General features: G+C 46.9%; 1 protein-coding gene across 2 annotated transcripts in view; it reads left to right on the forward strand.

Annotated features, from left to right (window-relative positions):
- Positions 1–21074, forward strand: part of TNKS2 (tankyrase 2) — a 691336-nt gene that overhangs the window by 75965 nt on the left and 594297 nt on the right. For both annotated transcript variants that reach the window (XM_086922459.1, XM_086922461.1), the window contains exons 7-8: positions 10075–10141; positions 10602–10788. In XM_086922459.1, the coding sequence (XP_086778585.1) occupies positions 10075–10141; positions 10602–10788 (254 nt within the window). The remainder of the gene's footprint in view (positions 1–10074; positions 10142–10601; positions 10789–21074) is intronic.

Consider the following 21074-nt stretch of genomic DNA (forward strand, 5'->3'; position numbering starts at 1 on the left):
AAATGCAATAGGTTGCGCCTTTGATTAAGTTAAAGCCATTTGCTTTGCTGATGGTATTGTGTAGCAAAGCAAATGGCTTTAACTTAATCAAAGGTGAGACCTATTGCATTTTTAATGCTTGTTTTCAATTGAAATGGCAGAAAGCAGAGTAAGACCAGTGTCCCTGTGCCGCCGTGGCCTGGCTGTGTTGCACTGCTGCTGGGCCCCCAATTTGGTGGGCAAAGTGCAGGGTGCCGACACTGTCCATGCCTAGCACCGGCCCTGCCAGGAAGCCATCAATTTACCTGCCGGGTTCACCACAACTCCTCTGTGTGGCCTTCAGTGACATTCTTGCCAAAACAACTGATAGCTGGAGAAATTATCTGACCAGGCAGTAGTCATGATGACTTTTTTTTTTTATTAACTCTTTCTCGCCTACACTCTTTATTCTCTCCAACGGCTTTGCCCCACCTCATACAACCAGGACAATTGCATCAATATACACATACATTGGACTGACCCCCCAGGATATAGCGGCATGGATTAGCAAATTTAGCGGCACAAAAATGGAAATTTAGCGGCACAAATATGGAAATTTAGCGGCATTTTATTTGGTGTTTTTTCCTACAACAAACACAGATATCAGTGTGTGTTGGTCCCTGGTGTGTCTGTGGTCTGTGTGTGTTAGACTCTGGTGTGTTTGTGGTCTGTGTGTGTTGTTCACAGTGTGTTTGTGGTCTGTGTGTGCTGGGCTAAGGTGTTACCAAATGTATATGACGTACATATTTATTTATAAACAATACATTCAAACAAGCTTGTCAGGCAAAGAAGCAAATGATTAAGGGAATAGACAACGCTTCATTTAAAGAAAGAATAACCACGTTTTTAAACGATCACTTACATAGTATTAACTTCCAAACAAATATGCACACTCCCACAGAACAAATACAAGCCGAGAAATTGTTCAAGAGAATCGAATGTGATTGTAATGTTCAACAAAGGCAGCCAAAAACAATTTGTGAAGCATAAAAAAATCATGATTGTCATCACATTACATTTTGATGAGGAATTTGAAGTGACCTCCTGATCGTAGAAGGACAATATAAAAATAAAAAATAAAATGTGAAGGTGAACATTTAGGTTTCATCTACCTATCACATATCGGATGTTCCTTTTCCAACTCTATTAAGCTAACAGAGCATAAAATAGCTCAAAGTCAAAACATTAAAAAATAAACTGGTGGCAAACATGTTCGGTACATTTCAAACGCACTTTTTATAAATGCTGAAGATTATGCTGAGGTTATTGTATTAGATTAAGCATCGCCATAGATCACGGCAACATGCATGTCTTACTAGCATCTCTGAAACATGCTATTTCACATCTTGTAATGTTCTTTAAAAAACAGGCGTTCGGGGAGCTTATCTGAACTGTCAAACCACTGTGGCACGCAATCGAATGATTGCTGCAAGACACTCACATGATCACATTTTGGCCCTTTTGGGTACATTTGTTTATTTGGTAAGTATTTTTGGCGGGCACGATGCGGAAGTATAGACTCAGTCACAGTCTTCGGATTGCGTGCTGTGGCTGAGGGATGCCGGTGCCTCCTGATCTAATTTATTAGCCTGCCCTGCTACTGAGCCATGCCCGGCATGGACTTGAGTACTGTCTACTTCTTGAACAGCCTGGCACAGCTTAAAGCACAGATTCATTTTAGAAGGTGGTATTTGGTGTTGTTTTCAGGCAACAGCTGTTGCTTTGTAAATCGTGCCATGATGTCAGCGATAAAAGCGCGTTGCAGAGAAACAGCTGTTTTCTTCCAGAGAAAGTCATGCTGAGATGCGATCTGGCATTTCCCGTTGCATAGAGATGCTTCATAGGGCTGTTTCAGGAGCAGAGTTCTTCCATTGTTTTGCCACACGAGGCGCACTGCCTAGCACTCCCTCCCCCCCCCCCCCCAAACCCCCCCCCCTCTCCCGCCCCATCCCTCCGCAGACCAGCCCTGCCCCCTTGAAAGGGGTCTGGATGTCTAGATTTCGCAGGCACTTTTGTAAAAATCCCGCCATTTTTACAAAAGTGCCGATTTCGCGGGCACTTTTGTAAAAAATCGCGGCATATTTACAAAAGTGCTGATTTCGCGGCAAATCGCGAAATCCTGGAGGGTCTGATTGTAGAAAAATGCTCCAAATCACACTTTTGTATACACCTCCCTGACACAAAACACACAAAGCACATTACACAAACACACACCACAGTCCGGACAGCACAGCACACACAAATACATAAACCTTTATTTAGCACTTGCATCAAAATAAAAAGACAGATCGACAGTGCACACACCTCAGCAACAAAACCTCATGTAGCAGAAGCAGGCATGCACATTACACAGACACAAACACGCCTCCCTGAAAACATAGTTCAGAAACGCTCATCACTCAGCATCCAGTAACAAAATACTACACATAACGTCATGTTCGAGGCATATGAGCTGCAGATTGCACACTGTGCATAGGTCGCCACCAGTGTTGGGCCCGGATGTTTGCAGTTTGTTGTTGTCTTGGAAAGTGCTTTTGAAGTCACGAGATAGGTGACTCCTCCTTTGGACCACATTGCGCATGGGCATCGGCTCCATCCCCAGATTGTTTTTTTCCGCCATCGGGCTCGGATGTGTTTCCAGCGCTCCGGTTTGGAACTGAATTTCCTTCGGCGCGCAATCCTCACCCAGTTTGACGGTATTGTTTTGATCGCGCTCCACATCAACGCGATTCTTCACTACTTCGAAGTCTTTGATTCCGTCGTCAACGAAGGTCTTCGGGCCGACCTAGGCCTTACTTTCTGGCTCATGGAAAGGACGCCATTCAAGAAGTGTCCTCGATGTGGGTCGAAGTTTCCCCACACCAACCTACTTGAGGTGTGCAACCTTTGCCTCTCACCGGAGCACGAGGCCAAAGACTGTTCCGCTTGTGCCTCATTCCGCTCCAAGAAGACAATTCGGGACCGACTAGCTCGGAGAACTGTGGCTCGCTCGTCCGCTTCTTTGAAGAGGGAGTCGACGTGCCAGAACACCATCACGTCGAAGAGAGTACCAGCTCCTCAGATTCCGAAGACTCCGACGTAGAGGACATCACTCCAGCTCAACGGGTCGCAAGTAAGACCGTCGACCCCCCCCAGCCCTTCCTCAACACCCTCAAAAAAGGCTTCGGTCACACCCTCACCTTTGGACCCGGGTGCACACCGAGAGACTGCTTCCCACGCCCCGCCTTCGGGCCCGGCAAAGAAGCTCACTAAGCCTTCAGGCGGCTCGCGCTCGAGCCAGCCTATCTCCGGTGCTGATGCTACACCGATACCGAAGAAGAAGCCATATTCCTCAACCACGCTGACGTTGCTCCGACACCTAAGCACACGGCGCCGAAGACTGGCAGCGACTCTTCGATGCCGAAACCGCACTCAGAGCAGAGTAAAAAACCGCCTAAAGCTCCAGATTCACACGCTTCGGAGCCGGAAAAACTCACGGAACCGATAAAACAGGTTCCGGTAAAAGACATTTCAAAAGGGCACACTTCTAAGCCAAAAGACCCAAGACAAGCCATCGACTAGGTGCCGAAAAAATCTACGGAGCCGAAAACTTAGACGCCGAAGGATCTGCCCTACTCAGAGGACATTTTCACACTGGATCCCAATCAAAAAACTCTTGTAAAGGATCCTAAGACCCGTCAATTGACTCTCAGCTCCATGAAGACATCACTTGAGGCGCCAGCACCTCCTCCCCCTCCAAAGAAGAGAGACATTGCAACCTCTCCATTAAGGGTCCCTTCTCCACCATCTCCTCGTACTGTTCTTCCTCCTACACCACATCATTCGCCTACACCATCCACTAATCCAGACGATGATCTAGACACAGACTCTGATGACACAGGTGGGGGTGCACATGACCCGGCAGGGACCAATAGCCCCCCCACAGTCACCTAATCCATGGGATGATTACAAAACCCCTGATGTGCCTTACGTCCCACAAGACGATGTATACCCTTCCAGACCTTCCCCACCAGAGGATAATATAGGTTTAAACCTACTAGTCTAAAGAGCTGCCCAATATCATCGGGTGGACTTACACACCGATGCAGTGGAGGAAGATTTCCTATTAGACACTTTTGATAACACACAAAGGTCTACTGCCATTTTCCCAATGCTTAAGGGTGTCATCAAGCACGCAACAGAGGTTTTTAAGGATCCTGTCAGGGCTAGTGTCCTCAATCCTCGCATTGAGAAAAAATACAAAGCTGCCCCTACAGATCGAGTTTATATTAAAGGCCCAGCACCATTAGATTCTTTAGTAGTGTCTAATACACGTAAACGTGCTAATTCTCAGACATCAGGTGAGGCCTCACCACCAGACAAAGAATATAAGCTCCTTGACGCCTCCGGCAAACGAACAGCGTCACAAGCAGCTAACATCTGGCGCATTGCCAACACCCAAGCGTTGCTGGCAAGATATGATAGGGCACATTACGATGAACTGGAGTCCATAATGCAGCATCTACCAGACAAATACAAAAAAAGGGCCAATTAACTTATACAGGAAGGTAAACATATTACTAATACTTCCATTCATTGTGCCCTAGATGCTGCAGATACTGCCTCAAGGGCAATCAATACCAGAACCCTTCTACATAGACATGCCTGGCTAAGTATTTCAGGCTTTAAACCTGAAGTACAAAATTCCATCCTTAATCAGCCATTTGATGAGACACATTTATTTGGCCCAAATGTTGACGTGTCTTTAGAAAAAATGAAAAAAGACACAGATACAGCAAAATCTATGGGAGCCTTGCAGCAGCAAGCTTCCAGACGTTCTTTTTGTCGCTCATCATACAGAGGCAACACAAGAGGCTACTCTTCGGAAAGTCCCTCCACTTCTTACAAAACCCCTAGCCAATCCACATTCACTAAGGGCTACCAGAGAGGGGTTACAGGGGTAACAACAACAAAGGCAGAGTCAAAATCAACAACTCCCGCTCTGCCTCTACCCCTACCCAATAACTTTCCTCCCGTTCTCCCCCAACATTCCACTCCTGTGGGGGGAAGACTGCAACAATTCCTTCCTGCCTGGACTAACATCACATCAGACAGGTGGGTGCGACAAATTATTCAGTCAGGTTACTGTCTAGAACGAACATCTACCCCCCCAAACATACCACCCAAACAGCTTCCAATGTCAAAAGAACATCTTTCACTGTTAAAGCAAGAAGTAGTATCTCTGCTAGACAAAAGTGCAATAGAACCAGTTCCTCTGCACCAACAAAACAAGGGGGTTTACTCTCTATATTTTCTAATTCCAAAGAAGGACGGCTCTCTAAGGCCTATTTTAGACCTCAGACCGCTAAACATATACATACAGTCAGATAATTTTCACATGGTCACACTCCAACAAGTCCTTCCGCTCCTGTTACAAAGCGACTTCCTTGCTACTCTAGATCTCAAAGACGCATACTTCCACATTCCCATTCACAAGCCTCACAGGAAGTATCTCAGATTTGTAATAGACGGGCAACATTATCAATTCAAAGTACTCCCATTCGTAGTCACTACAGCACCAAGAGTATTCACCAAGTGCTTAGCAGTCGTGGCAGCGCATTTAAGAAGACAGCACATCCACGTCTTCCCGTATCTGGACGACTGGCTCATAAAAGCCAGCTCATACAGTCAATGTGTGGAACACACTCATGCCACGATTCAACTGCTCCACAACTTGGGGTTCACAATAAACCACACCAAGTCTCATCTACAACCACCCACAGTACAACAATACCTCGGTGCCACAATAAACACCTTCACACCGCTAGCTTATCCCACTCCAGCAAGGATAGCCAGCATGCAAACTCTTCTAACAAAGTTTCAGCTACAACACTCCCTTCCAGCAGGAGTGTTCATGCAACTCATAGGGATAATGGCCTCTTACATTTTCATAGTACCCCATGCAAGACTACAAATGCGTCCTCTTCAAGAGTGCTTATCATGTCCATACTCCTCATTCAGAAGCAAGAAGACCCTTAGCAGCTGTGAGATGGTTGCAGGGCCCACTGCAAATGATCGCTCATTGTCCGAGACTCCAGACATCTTTGGCGAAGCAGACCCATTCACGGCCAAAGAGGAGCCACCCGACTTAATGGCCCATCAACCCAGCCCAAAAATCATCATATCCGATTCCTGTGAACTGTAATAGGAGGAAGTCCAAGAGGAACGAGAGTCACTTGAAGGTGCCCAGTCTACCTCAGTTGATTTCCGAGACCTCACACCAAATTCTTGCTGAAACACGTGAGGGTAGTTGACACGCAGACTTACACCCAGACATCAAAAACAGGCTCACATTAAGGACAAGATGATCTCCTTCAAGGGATGGGGGTTGAGCCCCATGCACACATCACCACCGCTACCAACCTAGGGCTCCGGTCAGCACCTAGACAAGGTGTTGGAGCCAAGACAGGATCCAGTCAAAAGTCTCGACCCCGCCCCCATCAGTCCAAGAGCACACATCTGCACTGAGAAGCCAAAAGGTGCAAACCGTGCCGAAATCTGTCTCTGCTTCAAGACCATACACAGCAGACTCTGATGAGAAGACTCGTCCCTTATAAGCTCCAACAGTAGCTCGATGAACGACAGTGATTCATCATCGCCGCTCAGACAAGAGCTCTGCCCCTGGAAAGACTTTGCCTAAAAACAGAGACTTGTCTGTGAGGACACTCCACAACTGGACAATTCTCTACAACTAGTGCTTGCCAAGCGAATTAAGGGCAAGGCTGCTAGCCCTTCACCACCCTCTGCTCCAACCTCCACCGTTATGTTCTTCACCTTCTCAGGGGTCACCAGAGTCTCATTCTGATTGCTGCAGCCCTCGTCTGTACTCTGCAGCAGAGTACTTTGGGTTGCCTGTCTACTTGCACCGCACTGATGACCCTTGGGACAACTAGGAGTTTGTAATCTGAGTGAACCCTGACCAATAGCACGCCCCTGTTGTGGCTCCCCCTTCGAACGATACTACTGTGTCTTCCATTGTGCAACTGCCTTTCAGGTTGCTTATTGTTTTTCCCTATGTTGAAGGGTATGGTGAGGTGTTACCCAGAGATTTTCTGCAAGCCTATGAAATCCCAGGTGGTAACACCCAGCAATGAAAAGGTTTTCAATCCGTGTAACCTCTGATCACCTGTATATCAGAGGTCCTGTTCACCCGAGCTCCCTGGTGGTTTCCACTGCCCGAAAGAAAGCAGCAGCCCAAGCCACAGGCGATGTGCAACCTGATAAGTAGATCAAGCACATTGATTCTGCTGGCAAAAGAATAACTGTTGGTTCTGCTACACACTGGTGCATTGCAATTTCTGTGGACTTCCTCCCGCTACAACAGGGCCCAGTGGGATGGAATGGTGACCTTGTTCCAACATCTCCCTGAGCAATAGCTTAAGATTAAACGAGATTGTTGAAGAGGGGAAAGCTATATCTAACACCACTATACAGTGTGCGCTGAAGTCAACTGATACGGCTGCCAGAGGAGGAAACCTCCCTGCAAACCCTTCCCGCCATGCCTGGCTGCATATTTATGGCTTTAAGCCAGAGGTCCGCCAACATTTTATCTACCTGTCTTTTGATGGAGATAAACTTTTAGGCCCACAATGTGAGGTGTTGAAAAAGATTAAGAAGAATGCAGATACCATCATGGTCATGGATGCCCTTGAAGTACCAGCACCTGGGCCTGTTCTTGAAGGCAGCACATAAGGGGCAGGGCCAATACTACTTTCCTCAACCCGATGCAGTTACCCCCAATGACAGCAGCATGCCTGTTACTAACTAGGAGGTAGAGGATACACAGGCGGCATCTTCAGAGGTAATATCTTCAAGGATTGTGACAGAAGCACTGCCTCAAGTGTAGCCTCTGCCTCCAAACATTGACTTGCCCTGCATCCTGCCCATTACACTACACATGTTGGCGGGAAGTTTTAAGGATTTCCTTGCTCCTGGAAGAGAATCGCCAGAAACCAGTGGGTTCTGCCCATTGTCGAACATGGCTACTGCCTCGCGCTCTGAGAATAGCAAGGACCCCCTGGGTAGTGACAATCTATAGACTCCTAGGGCAGGGTAGCAACATATGCGAAAAAATCCTAGGACGTCTAGGTATATAAGCGTACAGATAAGACAGGCCAGTTGTCAAGAAGGAGCAGTAGGTGATGTGATTATCTGTATGCTTTTGTTAATATATTTCTTCATTTTATGTACTATGAATTTTATGTTAATTCGTTATGATTATTGTATGTAATTTTGACAAAGCTATTTTAATACCCATCATATTGGTTTGACCTCCCGTCATTTCTAATATGATTTTTAAATATACAAAATAAAAATATACTTTTTATACAACTTCGTTAATCCTCCCCTACTGCTCCTTCTTGACAACTGGCCTGTCTTATCTGTACGCTTATATACCTAGACGTCCTAGGATTTTTTCGCATATACTGCCTCGCGCTCCCCTCATCCCCACCAAAAATCCCACCTGCATACACATCCTCAACCCAGAACACCTCGTCCTACTACAAAAAGAAGTCCAGGCACTCCTTCTCAAAGGGGCCATAGGACCAGTGCTATCTCAACACCAGGTCAAAGGCTCCTACTCTATCTTCAGACCCATTTCCCCATGAAACCATCATCACAGACGCATCACTTGCTGGGGGGGCGTACATCTTTGACATGATATAGTCCATGGTCTCTGGCAACATCATCAACGGGATTTCCACACCAATGATCTATACGTTTTAGCCATTCACCTACCTTAGCGTTCCTCGAAGACATTCTGGGCACAACAAACCTCCATGTTTTACCTGCAAAAGCAAGACGGCACATCCCCCTTCCTCAACCTTCTGCATTAAAGACTGTTTTAGACTGTTGCACTATCTACTGGCTAGCTACTGCTCAGAAAAATACTGTTTTACAGTTGATTCGGAGCATGTGTATCTACAATCACACGTGCTACAATCCTATTATGTTATTTACCCTGTATGCTTCTGTTCGTTGGATGTAAAGCTGTCTATTCACTTGAGATCCCTTGCATCCCCGGAAGCCAGTGTTTGCTACAGAGATCTTCAACCTATGCAGTTATTTATACAACACACAGTCACTATTCATTCTTACTCGCAACTCTATATCTACTCTCACCTGCTGGGCGAAAACCAATCTAACAGTGGAGTCTATACCCACGCGTGTTCACTACTAGAGGATGAGTCCCAGATATCTTGTTGCTTGAAAGGCGTCTTTGAAGAAAGTTGCAGCAGTCTCAACCCAAAATTAGCTGGCAGGAATTGCAAAGCATGTGAATCTATGCTCTACATGAAATGGACCGATGGGAACAGGATAAGTAACATAATACATTTTATTCTTCTATTACATTCAAAATCCCTTGTTTTGTAAGTTCTCTGGATAACCTTCTGGGTGCTCTAGTGCTGTAGAAAAATATTGAATAAAAAAATAGATAAAAAATACTTTATGCTTGCACAAATGGTAAAATCTCTGATAACTAGTGCTGCATCATGGGCACCTAAACTGTAACCTCCTTTGTTCCACTCATTGGTGGTCACCTAAAATCCTTTACCACTCATGGCATATACATGGCCTCCAGTTTGTAAGTGTGATATTTTGCTAAGGCTGATTACTTTATTATGCAACTCCCACCATGATAGTCAACAGGGTAATAGTTTTGCCTTATTACTGTTTTTTCTTGAACATCCCCTTCCACTTTAACGCAGTATTGTTGCAAAGTGAGTAAATGTTTCCACTGTTAATAGTGCATACATCTTTTTTAAAGGACATATGACTAAAATGAATCCTAATTGCTCAAGAATTGTAAATAGTAAAATGTGCTAAATGATCACAGCAGAGACACTGAAAATACTTTTCTTGCTTACATACTCCTTGCAATACAAAGTGTATGATTTAGTGTGCTATTTTCAATTAAGTGTTTACTGTAGTTTTGGTTTATGGTAATTACAACATCTGCATTTGCAAGCACCATAACATTTATTTGTTGTGATGTTTTTAATTTTTGTTTTTCAGGGATTTAGTTCCTTTGCACAATGCATGTTCCTACGGCCATTATGAAGTAACAGAACTTCTTTTGCAGGTTTGTCAGTTCATTTTCAATTCAGAAAATGTTGGGTGAGGTTATGAGGTTTCTTTGCTTTAAAAGAACATAGGTTTGAGGGCTGCTGTTAAGGTATTCTTCTACTCATATTAGTGGCAGTTCTGCTTAATTCCTCCCTCTTTGATGGCTTGTATTTGCCTTCCTCGTTGGGGACATAAGCGGCAGACGGCATAGGCTGGAGTCCTGGATTTGAAATCTGGTTTTCCTACTTTACTGCATTCTCAGTTTTGTTTTTCTACTGCCAAAACTTGGGAGCATTTGGGGCCTTTTGGGTTCACCCATTGTATATACAAACAAACCTCATAAGTCCATGAAAAGAGTGCTGGTAAAACCTTTGCTCTAAACTTCGTGGTTAGCCTACAATCAATGACATGTATCATTTTTGCCTATAATTGTTTTGTAGGTAATGGATTGTGAGATATGAATGTTTTCTTTTCAGCATGGTGCATGTGTAAATGCCATGGACCTTTGGCAGTTTACTCCATTGCATGAAGCAGCATCTAAAAACAGAGTGGAAGTGTGCGGTCTCCTATTAAGCCGTGGTGCTGATCCAACCCTACTCAACTGCCATAACAAAAGTGCCATAGATTTGGCTCCCACTGCTGAATTAAAGGAGCAAATGCCATGTGAGTAAAATAGATGATATTAAACTATAGTAATTATTGCTTCTAATGAAATAGGGAGTGCTAATAAAAATATGAAACTATCAACTTGACATAGCCTGATTTTACCAAGAACTTGTGATGTTAACCTTTGTAAAATTCTTAATATTGTTTTGTCCAGTCTCTTCGGTTAAAGACTGTTTTTTTTCTGCTTGGAATATCAACAAAAGCTGGGATGCTAGATCAGTTGGAATGACAATATTTAAAGCTAGAATTGTCTTAGTTGTTAATTTGATTTATTTTGGTCATTTGTTTAATCTGTCAAGAACCTGGCAGTAGGATGGCAGAGTAATAGAATGAGCAGACAGATGCAAGACCATAAAACAGGATTAGATTCTTCAGAAATAAATTACGTTTTTTTAATAGATGACAACTCATTTAGCCATGTTAAAGCGAAGGGGCACAGCTTACATAAGGTGTTTTAGGTAATGGTGTTTGTGCTACCTACTCACAGTGAAGATTGACGTGACCTATTGGCTATATACTGAACAGCGAACTCAAAATGTTGACCTGTTCACAGAGAAAAACCTGTTTGTAGAGGATGACTTTGTGAATTGATGGTTTACGGCTTGTGCAGGCTTGGCTTCATAGTAATTGCTTCCTGCTAGAGAGCCGAAACTTTTGTAACCAATATTCAGGTTTGTTTTGGTGAATCGCATTCTAGGTAGCGCATACAGTCCTATATACCGAACGACAGTCAAGAAGATACAACCTATGGGCATAAGGACAGATATGATCTACTGAAATCTTTTAGCAGACTGGCTTATGGAGTGTTGCTTTGAGGGGAATTAGCAAGGTTTAGGCTGGCCATTCGGTATAGTATTTCTGTAATCTATATGTTAAAGGAATGTGGCTTCAGCTGCAAACTTAATGTATTTTGTGGGGGAAATGACTTTGGGGTACTGTAGAAAGCTGGCTCTGTATGTGATATATCAATAATCTGATACAACGTGTAAAGAGTCCAGGGGTTCCCTTAGAAGTAGACTGGTGCTTGCTCTAGCAATTCCAAGGTGCTCTAATAGGGGTAATCTAATCGAGCAGCCTTAGGCTTAACGGCGAGGAGTGCAAGACATCTGCAAATACACACAACGATTAAAAAATGACACTCATGACTCAAGAAGGAGATCCACACCAATTTATAAAAATAGCAAGTATCTTTATATATGTTGAGGCATCATGGAAAAATTGTTCCGGTAAGTACGTTTTTAATTAATTCTTTGCAGTTCAAAAAGTGGACACAGTGACATTTTTGAATTCTGCAATGTTATACCTTTGGAAGGAAGAACAAGTTATGCAAACAGATATAGTGCAGCAGTGTACGGGAACAGTGTCCAGGATTTAAGTTGAGTTGTGGGTAGGGTCCAAGACGCATCATCCGTATACCACCAGCGCCACGAGGGAAGCCATGTGGAAGCTGCAAAACTGCGGCAGGAGCCCAATGAAATTCTACGGAGATTGGTCTCTGCAAAAGGAGGCTACAGGCTCAGGGTGAACCAACCGCAGGGCTCGGGCCTCTCGATGCTCTGGGACGTAGGGACACCTTTGGTCCTCTTCTCTGCAACCCAGGGGCGACGGGTGCAGAGGTGTCCTTCGGTGTTAGGTTTTTCCTTACCGAACAGTCGGGGTAGAGGGGGCCTGCATCCAGAGGCTGTAGGCGACCTCTGAGGGTCCACGAGGGGTGAAACCACAATGGACTTGGGCCCTGGATGGCTGAGGGACCTTGTTGGCAACATTGGCCCACTTCAACTCTGGCTTGAGCCACAGGTGCAGTGGTGGCTTTAGGTGGCGGGTTTTGGCGGTTCCGGATCGCTCTGAGCCCTTTCTTTTAGAGTTGCTGTGAGATGTAGGGGACAGTTCTGTTGTCCCATGGGAGGTCTTGTTCTTTATCGAAAGCAGGCAGTCCTTCCAAGTTTCTGACAGCAACACTTTCAGAACGAGTCGACTTTGGTGCAGTGTTTGACAAGAGATGCAGAGAGGCCGACTGGGCTGGTACCAGGTCAGCTGCTTTTTCTTTCTTCTCTGCTTTTGCTGCTCTTTGGTGTCTTCTCTCTTCTTAGGTCATCAGGATCTGCTTCTCTGGTGCCAGGGATTTGCCTAAATACTGAATTTAGGGGTGTTAGAAGAGTGTAGGGTAGTAGGCAATAAGCTACTGTCCCTTGGGGTCACTATGCCCCCTATATGACCACTCCATGTGGGAAGTGGGCATAACGCTGTCCTATAATTCCTAAGTATGCCATCACAAAGATGGCTACTTTTGAAAATTTGTGTCTACCTCAGTGTAATCCAGCTTAGGGTTGGTAGTAGCCTGTAGATGGCATGCCTACCTGATTAGCTAAATTTCCCGCCTGTCCAAATGCCAAGGGGATGCTGGGCAAAGGGGAGGGGGCGGCTTTGTTTCCTGTGAAGTGAGCCAGACTTGCATTCCAAAGGCATCAGCTCATTAAGCTTGCCGGCCTGGGGAGGCTAAGCAGCAGGTCATCCTGTGGGGGTGAGGAGAATGAGCTTACACCCTCTTCCCATACAGGCTTTTGTTCTGGGCCTCCTGAAAGCAGAGACTGTCACCCCAGGAGATCAGAATAGTGTTTCGGAGGCAGGCTGGCCAAATCCAGTCAGCGAGCACAACAGAGGCTGGTAGGTTTTCAAGGGGCCACCTCTAAGGTGCCCTCTATGTGCATGTATTGGTAAACCCATCACTAGAATCAGTGTGAGTTTATCAATACGAGATGTTTGATACCACACATCGCTATTTTCAGTGAAGCCATCATGTAGCTGGGGCACTAGTTTTTACCATTGTGAGAAAGTGACTATATATACTGGACTAGAATGAAGTAAAGTGTGTATAGAGTCCACCAACCCCAGAGGTATAACAGAGGTTAATGTCAGAACTGACCTTACTCTCCAAAGTGGTAGCTTGGTCGAGCAGTAAGGCAGTACCAAAGGACAGTGTAAAGCATTTGTTGTACACACTCAGCAAAAGGTTTCACATACTCAAGGACTGAACTCCAGGCCAATTGTTTTTATACCACAGATACAGGTGTTTTATTTTTAGAACCAACAGTTATAAAAATATACTTTTCTTGTTAGGAGTTCTCTCAAGTAAATACTTTGCAAGGGAGCAATAAAGATCGTGCACACAATTAATACAGTATTGACAGTAAGCAACACAATCCTAAAACACACTATAGCATTGAGCTCAATGGGTTTTCCACATGTAAGTACAGTTGATTACTATATAGATCACTTTAATAGTCTCAGGACTAGATCTGAGATTCAGTCCTGGGGTCTAAGCTGAAACCAGGTTAGCAAAAAGTTTTACTTACTGTAGTGAATTTTCATGAATATAAAGCGGTTTTAAAAGTTCACACTTGGAAACTTTTCAAATGAAATCTGACATTGTTATTCAATGGGAGAAAATTCAGGTTGCAGGTAACGTACGATTGCGTTACTTTTGTAACCCAGCACTGGTCTCCTAGGGCCAGCACTGGGGTCTTAACTGATAACAGGTAGGTAATTTCGTTTCAGTATTTCGTGTGATTTTTAAAGAATATTTCAAGTTTTCGAAAGTAGACACTGAGAAGAAATTTCATAGAAAAGCAGATAATGGGTTCCTATGAAGAAAATACAGATTACTAGTAACCACGCTAGGGATTACTTTTGCGGTTCAGTACTGCGCTGAAAGGTACAGCACTGGCTTCTCCCCTGATCACAGGTGAGTACTTCGGAATTCAGACTTTGGCTGATTTTATGCGTATATTTTCAGGTTTCAAAACTTAACACTTTGAACATTTTCGAGTCAAAATGAGTCAATGTTATCCAATGCCAGGTAAGTAAATTACCGGTTTCCAGGTGAGTACTTGGTTGGTGAAGTTAAGGTTCTGGGCATAGACTCAGGGGTCCCCCAGGGTCAGGTAAGTACAGTTCACTCCCAGCGGCACTGGGGCGGCCGGGTGCAGAGGTAGGTAGGGCCAATGATATCCAGTGAGGGAAGGGGGGCCTTCGGTTGGTGGCTGCTGGCTAGCAGGCCACGTGGCTGTGAGAGCTGGGCTCCTGGTCACTTGCTCAGGGCAAGGGGGGGGGGAGTAGGATAGGACACAGTGGTCACAGCCAGTAGCACTAGGGCGGCTGGGTGCAGGGTGCTTTTGAGCCGTCGAGCGCTCCATGTTATCCAATGGGAAAGGTCAAAAAGGAACAAAGGCTGCAGCCTCGGGGACGGAGATTCTCCAGGGGCGACCAGCACTTCGAGAGGTTAGTTGGGATCTTGGAGCACAGGTAGGTACCCCAAAGGGAGGCACATGGGGCTGTAGGGCGCCGGGTGCAGGGGTGTCTTTGGGTGTTGGAAAAGCTTACCCTCAGCTGGTCGCGGTTGGGGTGGGGCCCTGGTTCTGAGTCTGCAGGCGTCGGCTGGTTCGCCGACTTCGGGTCCCAGTCGCCGGGGGGACGTCCTCGTGGTCTTGGTTCGGGTTGGCCCGGCCTGGGCTCGGCTGGTGCAGAGTGGGCTGGTCCGGAGCTTCCTGGTGGGCGCCAGGTGGGTTGTTGCAGCAGAGCCTCTGCTGATGGGAGCCCCAATCTTAAAGAGGGTCAAGGCAGGCAGGTCCTCTGGGTGTCCCAAGGTTGCTGTCCGCGGGGGTCGCCGGGTTTAGGCAGGAGCAGGTTCCAGGATCAACAGGCCGGTAGGGCAGGGGCCAAGTCAGTTGTTGTTGTCCTGTTGTTAGCAGCTGCACGGCGGGTCTTCTTCTTCTTGATCTTCTTTCTTCTTTTTGGTATCACGATCTGAGGAAGGAAGGTTCAGGGAGCCCCTAAATACTGAATTTAGGGGCGTTACAGACAGGGCAAGGACAGGGACCAATGGGTCCCTGCCCTGGGGTGGGTACACCCCCTAGCCTGCTCCTCTCCTGTGGGAGGGGGGCAGGAGCCTATCTGTGATAGGGCAGGGCTCTCCATCTTCAAGATGGCTGGAGCCCGGGGTCGTGCTCACCTAGTCTCCCCCACCTGAGGGGTGGGGTTGGCACAGGCTGGCAGCCCCCCTTCCTGACTTCGTTTTTCCCGCCAGTCTTCCCGCCAGAGTGGGGGGGCAGGACTGGTGGGGGCTGGTTGCTGGGCACAGCAAATGGTCTGGAGAAACTCAGAGGCGGCATGCCTTTGAAGCTTACCCCTGCCCATCCTGGGGGAGGAGACCTAGCACCTTGCCCAGGATGTGCATTGTTGCAGGCCCAGGAGAGCGGGGGCTCTCCTACTCAGGGGTCCAGCAACATGTCTGTTGTGTGGCAGCCTCTGCAGCCACTCAGCCAGACGTGGATTTTAGGTTAGGGTTTCAGAGGGCATCTCTAAGTTGCCCTCTGGTGCATTTTACATTAATTCCCACACTGGCATCAGTGCGTGTTCAATGTGCTGAGAAGTTTCATACCAAACTTGTCAGTCTTCAGTGTAGCCATTATGGTGCTGTGGAGTTCGTAATGCCAACCTCCCAGCACCATATACTCTTAATGGCATCATTGCACTTACAGTGGCCAGGAATTGCCCTGGGAACTGTAGGGGCACAGTCTGGTCAAACGCTCAGGTAGGCTCGGTCCTAGAGATGCTCTGGCTCGTAGGTACATCATCTTTCCACTTCTCCTCTGGCTGTGGGGCTCGTATGCAGTGTTGTTTTTAGGCATCGGGTCTGTGCTGCTGGAGACATTGGTGGTTGAGAGGGCCTGCACAAAGGAACTGCGACTGGACGTCTAGTCTGGGCAAACCTTAGGTGGAGTTCGACTCTGGAGGGTCTCAGGACCTCGCTGGCAAGTTTGCCCCACTTAAACATGTGTGGAGGAGCACTGGTGCAGTAGTGCTTTTCGGTGTCTGGTTTTTGGCAGTCTGGAGTCCTCGCTGTTCGTCTTGGGTACCTGCAGGGTGCAGAGTTAGTAGATCCGCTACTCCACAGGAGATGCTGGTTGCTCCTTAAAGTGGTGGCAGTCCTCCCAGGCCTCAGGAGGCAGAGAAGCAACAGGATGAGTTGTCTTTGGTGCAATTGTTGGGGACAGCAGGCAGGCCGGCAGAGTTGGCACCAAGTCAGTTGATGTTCCTAGTTCTTGTTCTTCGTTGTCGTCCTTCTTAGGTCGACAGATTCTGCTTTCCTGGTGCCAGGGACTCCCCTAATTACTAGGCTTAGGGGCATTAAGGGGAGTGAAGGGTGGTAGCTAATTGGCTACTTACCCTGGGGTCACTACACCCCCTGTATGACCACTTCTTTTGGTAAGTGGGCATAACCCTGTCCCAGAGTTCCTAAATATGCCATCAGCAAGATGGTGCAATTGTCCAAAAGAGGGGCACATCGGGCAACTCAACTTTGGGGTGTGACTGGCCTGGTAGTGCACCACACCTCCCTGTAAATCTAATTTCCCACCTGCCCTGGAGCTAAATTTTGCCCAGGGCAGGGTTGGCATTTCCCCTGTCTGGGGAAGCAGTAGTAACTTATCAAAGGTGGCACAGGCCTTTGAAGCCTCCTGCTTTGATATGCTGTTTACTTAGTCATCCTGCTTTGAAGAGGTGACAACACCTTGAGCCAGAGCGAGCATTGTTTCTGCCCTCAAAAAGCATAGGCTCCAGGGCCGGACTGGGAACCAAAACCAGCCCTGGCAAAGTGCTTGGCCGGTCCCCCCGCCCCCCTAGGGGGTGTTGGGGGTGCAGCCGAGCTCTTTGCCAGGGCCGGTTTTCGGCCGATTTTGTTACTGGGCCGGTTATGCTGCAAAAACTGCCCTGTAACAAAATCGGCCCCAACCGTGCGGCCCACCGGGGGATTGCTCGGTGCCCCCTAGTTCCAATCTCCCAAATACAGCGGACCTGCCCAGAATAAACAGACTCCAAAGAATCCGTAACCAGGCTGATCTGCGTCTGATGCCCACTCTGCACCTGACTCCCACGGCCCGAGTCGGAGTGGGTCACCTGTGCATCGAAGTCTCCCCGGAGATCCTGACCTTGTGTCCAGTGTTGGCTGACCTCTCCTGCCCTCCACGGTGGTGCCTGCAGTGTGGATCCAGAGACTCCCCGATAGCAACTGGCTCCAGTAAGAAGATTCTGGCGTCCAAAGGCACCCCTGCACCCGAAGCCCCTGAGCCTTGGTGAGCTCAACCAATGGTGACCCTGCAACCCCCTACATCCCAACTTACCTTTGCTATCGTTGGTCTTTCTCCTGCAACCTCTTTACTTTCATGAAAATCCTCTTTGAAAAGTATTGGGTTACCGGCGTCTAATTTGCGCCCTGCACCCGGCTGCCTCTGTGCCGCTGGTGGTGTATGATTGTTACAGCTTTGTGGCCCCTGTGTGCTTGTGCTAACCACCAAAGCTTGGTCTCTGCATCCGATTTACTTACTGGCAAGCAGTATGGCTCCAGGCACCCCCCGCTCCCCTTTATTGGAAAGCATTGGGTCGAACTCCAATTTTGACCTCTGCACCCGGCCGCCCAGTGTGCTGGTGGTGGTGCAGTTTTGGTACTTACCTAACCGCTAGCCCTTGCTGACTTTTGGCTGCAAAGACTGAATTTGTAAGTTTGATACTCGCCTGTTTAACCACAATATTGTTTTTCCCATAGGAAAACATTGGACAATGTAAGAATGTGTTCGATACATATGAGCTGTAGATCACATGCTTTGCATACTCCTGCCATCTAGTGTTGGGTCCGGATGTTTTCAGTTTGTTTTTCTTCGAAGAAGTCTTTTCCCGTCACGAGGTAGGTGACTCCTCCTTTCGGTGATGGTGTGCATGGGCATCAACTCCATTGTTAGATCGTTTTTTTCCGCCATCGGGTTCATAATTGTGTTGCTGCGCTCCGGTTTGACACCATTCTACTGGTTCCCTCAGGGCGCAGACACTCTCGCTCAATGGTATTGTTTTCGATACGCGTTTCCATTCTCTGTGTCTCATATCTATTAAAACCTCCTTGATCGGGAGATCCTGGAAGGCCATCAGGCCTACCCGCATCGGTCCGCCTTGCAGTAGATGGAATAGACTCCATTTAAATTCTGCCCTCGGTTTCGCGCGAAGTCTCCGTGCACCGACCGCATGAAGTGTGCAACCTGATCTTGTCTCCCGAGCACAAAGTACAGGACTGTGACGCGTGCAAGGCTTTCCGCTCCAAGATGACACTTCAAGACCGTCGGGCTCGACGTTGCTACATGCAGAGTCAACAGGCAAGCTCTATTCCGGACCTCTTTGGAGAACCATCGGGTGAAGAGGTCGAGGACGCCATAGGAGCCGAGGAGGAACAAGAACCAATCTCCATATCGCAATACGGCTCGAACAGGGACGAAGACATCCTGCAAGGGCAATGTCCTGTGAAAATGGATTTCCCTTGCCCCAAGATCCACCTCAGCCCAAGAAGAAGGCTCCAGTCCAACCCTCGCCCTCAGGCCCCGGTCGGCACCAAGACCATGTTTCTGATGCCCTGCCTTTTGGCTTAGCACCGAAGCATACAAAAAAGACTTCCAGCTCCGAAACCACACATTCCAAATCGGGAACCGAGCCAAAACCTTCAGAATCGAAGCCCAAGGCCGTTTCCAACCCACCCCCTTCGGCACCGAAACGAACTACGGATCCGAAAAATGCCAACGCTCCACCCGACTAACCCGACACGAAGCCGAAAGTGCTCCACATTAATCCAAAAACTGGACATATCATCAAAGTAGCTTTGAAACGTAAAACTGCATCAGAAGAGAAATACCACATTCCTTTAAAAAGGAGAAATGTAAGGACTAACCCTTCCCCTCCTCCTCTTCCCCCTCCTCTTCCATTACCTCCTTCTCCTCATTTTCAACCTATGCCAATTTCAGCAGAACACTCACCACATACACCTGACAATCAAAATGATGGGGATGAGAGAATGGTGATGAGGTGGAGATGATCAGCCACTACCTACAGACCCCTGGGACAACTACAACACAAATGTGCCCACAGGCAAAGACCCTGGCCTCTTCACTACCAAACCCTCTCCACCGGATGACAGTGTAGGTTACATTGAACTACTAGGTAGAGCTGCCAACTACCACTGGGTACAGCTGCACAAAGAACCCCTTGAAGAGGATTTCATTTTTGAAACTCTTAGCAGCACAAAAAAGTCATTGCGCACACTCCCCATGCTCAAAGGTATCATCAGGCATGTTGATGACATATTTAATGACCAAGTCAGCACCAGAATCCTTACTCCTAGGGTAGAGAAAAGTACAAGCCAGCACTATCTGACCCACTGTACATAAAGGGAAAATTACCATTGGACTCTCTAGTAGTGTTCAACACATGAAAAAGGGCCAATTCACAAACTACAGGTGATGCTCCACCCACAGATAAAGAATTCAACCTTATTTTTTTCTATTTGGTATTTAATTATTTAAAGTTTTTTTATTAAAACAACAATGATCTGCATGTGTAATTTCACAATCTTAATGGCATTTCTTTACAGTCACTTGATATACATTTGTATATTGGCGCAAATATGACTAACAACATTACTTTACAGGTCCTCATCTGAGTCGCTGTCTTCTTCTGGGGGGGTGCAGATGTTTCCCCTATAGATATGTTTCACTTTCCCCACACCTTTCCTCATTTTTTGGGGCATTTCCTATTTATAAATGTGGCCTTCTCCGCTACCATAGTCATATCCATATCTTTACACCAATTCAGTAACGTCCGTACGGTCCCCACTCCCCACTTTTGTGCTATGTTCTGTTTAGCTATTATCATGCCTGTCGTTGCCCACTGGCCTTCAGCGTGACTAAGGTCAGTTGGACCCCAGACATTGAGAAAGCAGCATTTAGACTCAAGCGGGACATGTTTCTCAGTGACTTCTGTGATCTTTCTTACCACTGCCTCCCAATTAGGTGTCAGTTTTGGGCAGTCCCATAAGGTGTGATAATAGGTACCTATGTCTCCACAAAGGCGCAAGCAGCATGGGTCAGGGGCCTTTCCCATCTTGTGTAATGCCGTCCGTGTGTAAGATCCTATGCAATATTTTAAATTGCACCATCGCAGTCTAGAGGAGATTGCTACCTCCTTCAGCGAAGCCAACGCCTCTCGCCAGTCAGTGTCCTCCATGTCTCCCACCACCGAATGCCGATATTCCCTGAGCCGGTCAAGTGGATCTGCCCTGTTAATGATTTTTTTGTATGTTAGTGAGGTCGCTTGATTGTATAGGTAGTCAGTGAGTAGTCTGCCCTCTAAGGGGGATGATTCCAGGAGTGTCTCAGCTGTAGGGAGGACTGCTTCTATCGCATGTTTAATTT

Source organism: Lissotriton vulgaris, chromosome 5 (genome assembly GCF_964263255.1).
Source record: "Lissotriton vulgaris chromosome 5, aLisVul1.2, whole genome shotgun sequence".
Lineage (NCBI taxonomy): Eukaryota > Metazoa > Chordata > Amphibia > Caudata > Salamandridae > Lissotriton > Lissotriton vulgaris.